Source organism: Eimeria mitis, genomic scaffold (assembly GCF_000499745.2).
Source record: "Eimeria mitis Houghton genomic scaffold, Emh_scaff261, whole genome shotgun sequence".
Taxonomy (NCBI): domain Eukaryota; phylum Apicomplexa; class Conoidasida; order Eucoccidiorida; family Eimeriidae; genus Eimeria; species Eimeria mitis.
The window spans coordinates 18618-18840 of NW_013570950.1; the positions used below are offsets into that span (position 1 = coordinate 18618).

General features: G+C 57.4%; 1 protein-coding gene across 1 annotated transcript in view; it reads right to left on the reverse strand.

Annotated features, from left to right (window-relative positions):
- Positions 1-223, reverse strand: part of EMH_0005870 (ABC1 domain-containing protein, putative) — a gene marked incomplete at both ends in the record, with an annotated part of 6065 nt that overhangs the window by 1756 nt on the left and 4086 nt on the right. The window contains one exon of the mRNA XM_013497338.1: positions 1-221. Coding sequence (XP_013352792.1) covers positions 1-221 — 221 coding nt within the window. The remainder of the gene's footprint in view (positions 222-223) is intronic.

Here is a 223-nt window from a genome sequence, read left to right on the forward strand (position 1 = left end):
ACAGCAACAACAACAGCAGCAGCACCAGCAACATAAGCAGCAACAGCAGCAGCAGCAGCAACAGCAGCAGCAGCAGCAGCAGCAGCAGCAGGTACCTCAACATTTGCAAGCATTTGAGCGCAGCGCCCCGCATGCGGCAGATTTTGCTGCTGAGGATTTGTGCTGTCACTGCATCCATCAAGGGGTGCTGCTGCTGCTGCTGCTGCTGCTGCTGCTGCTGCTG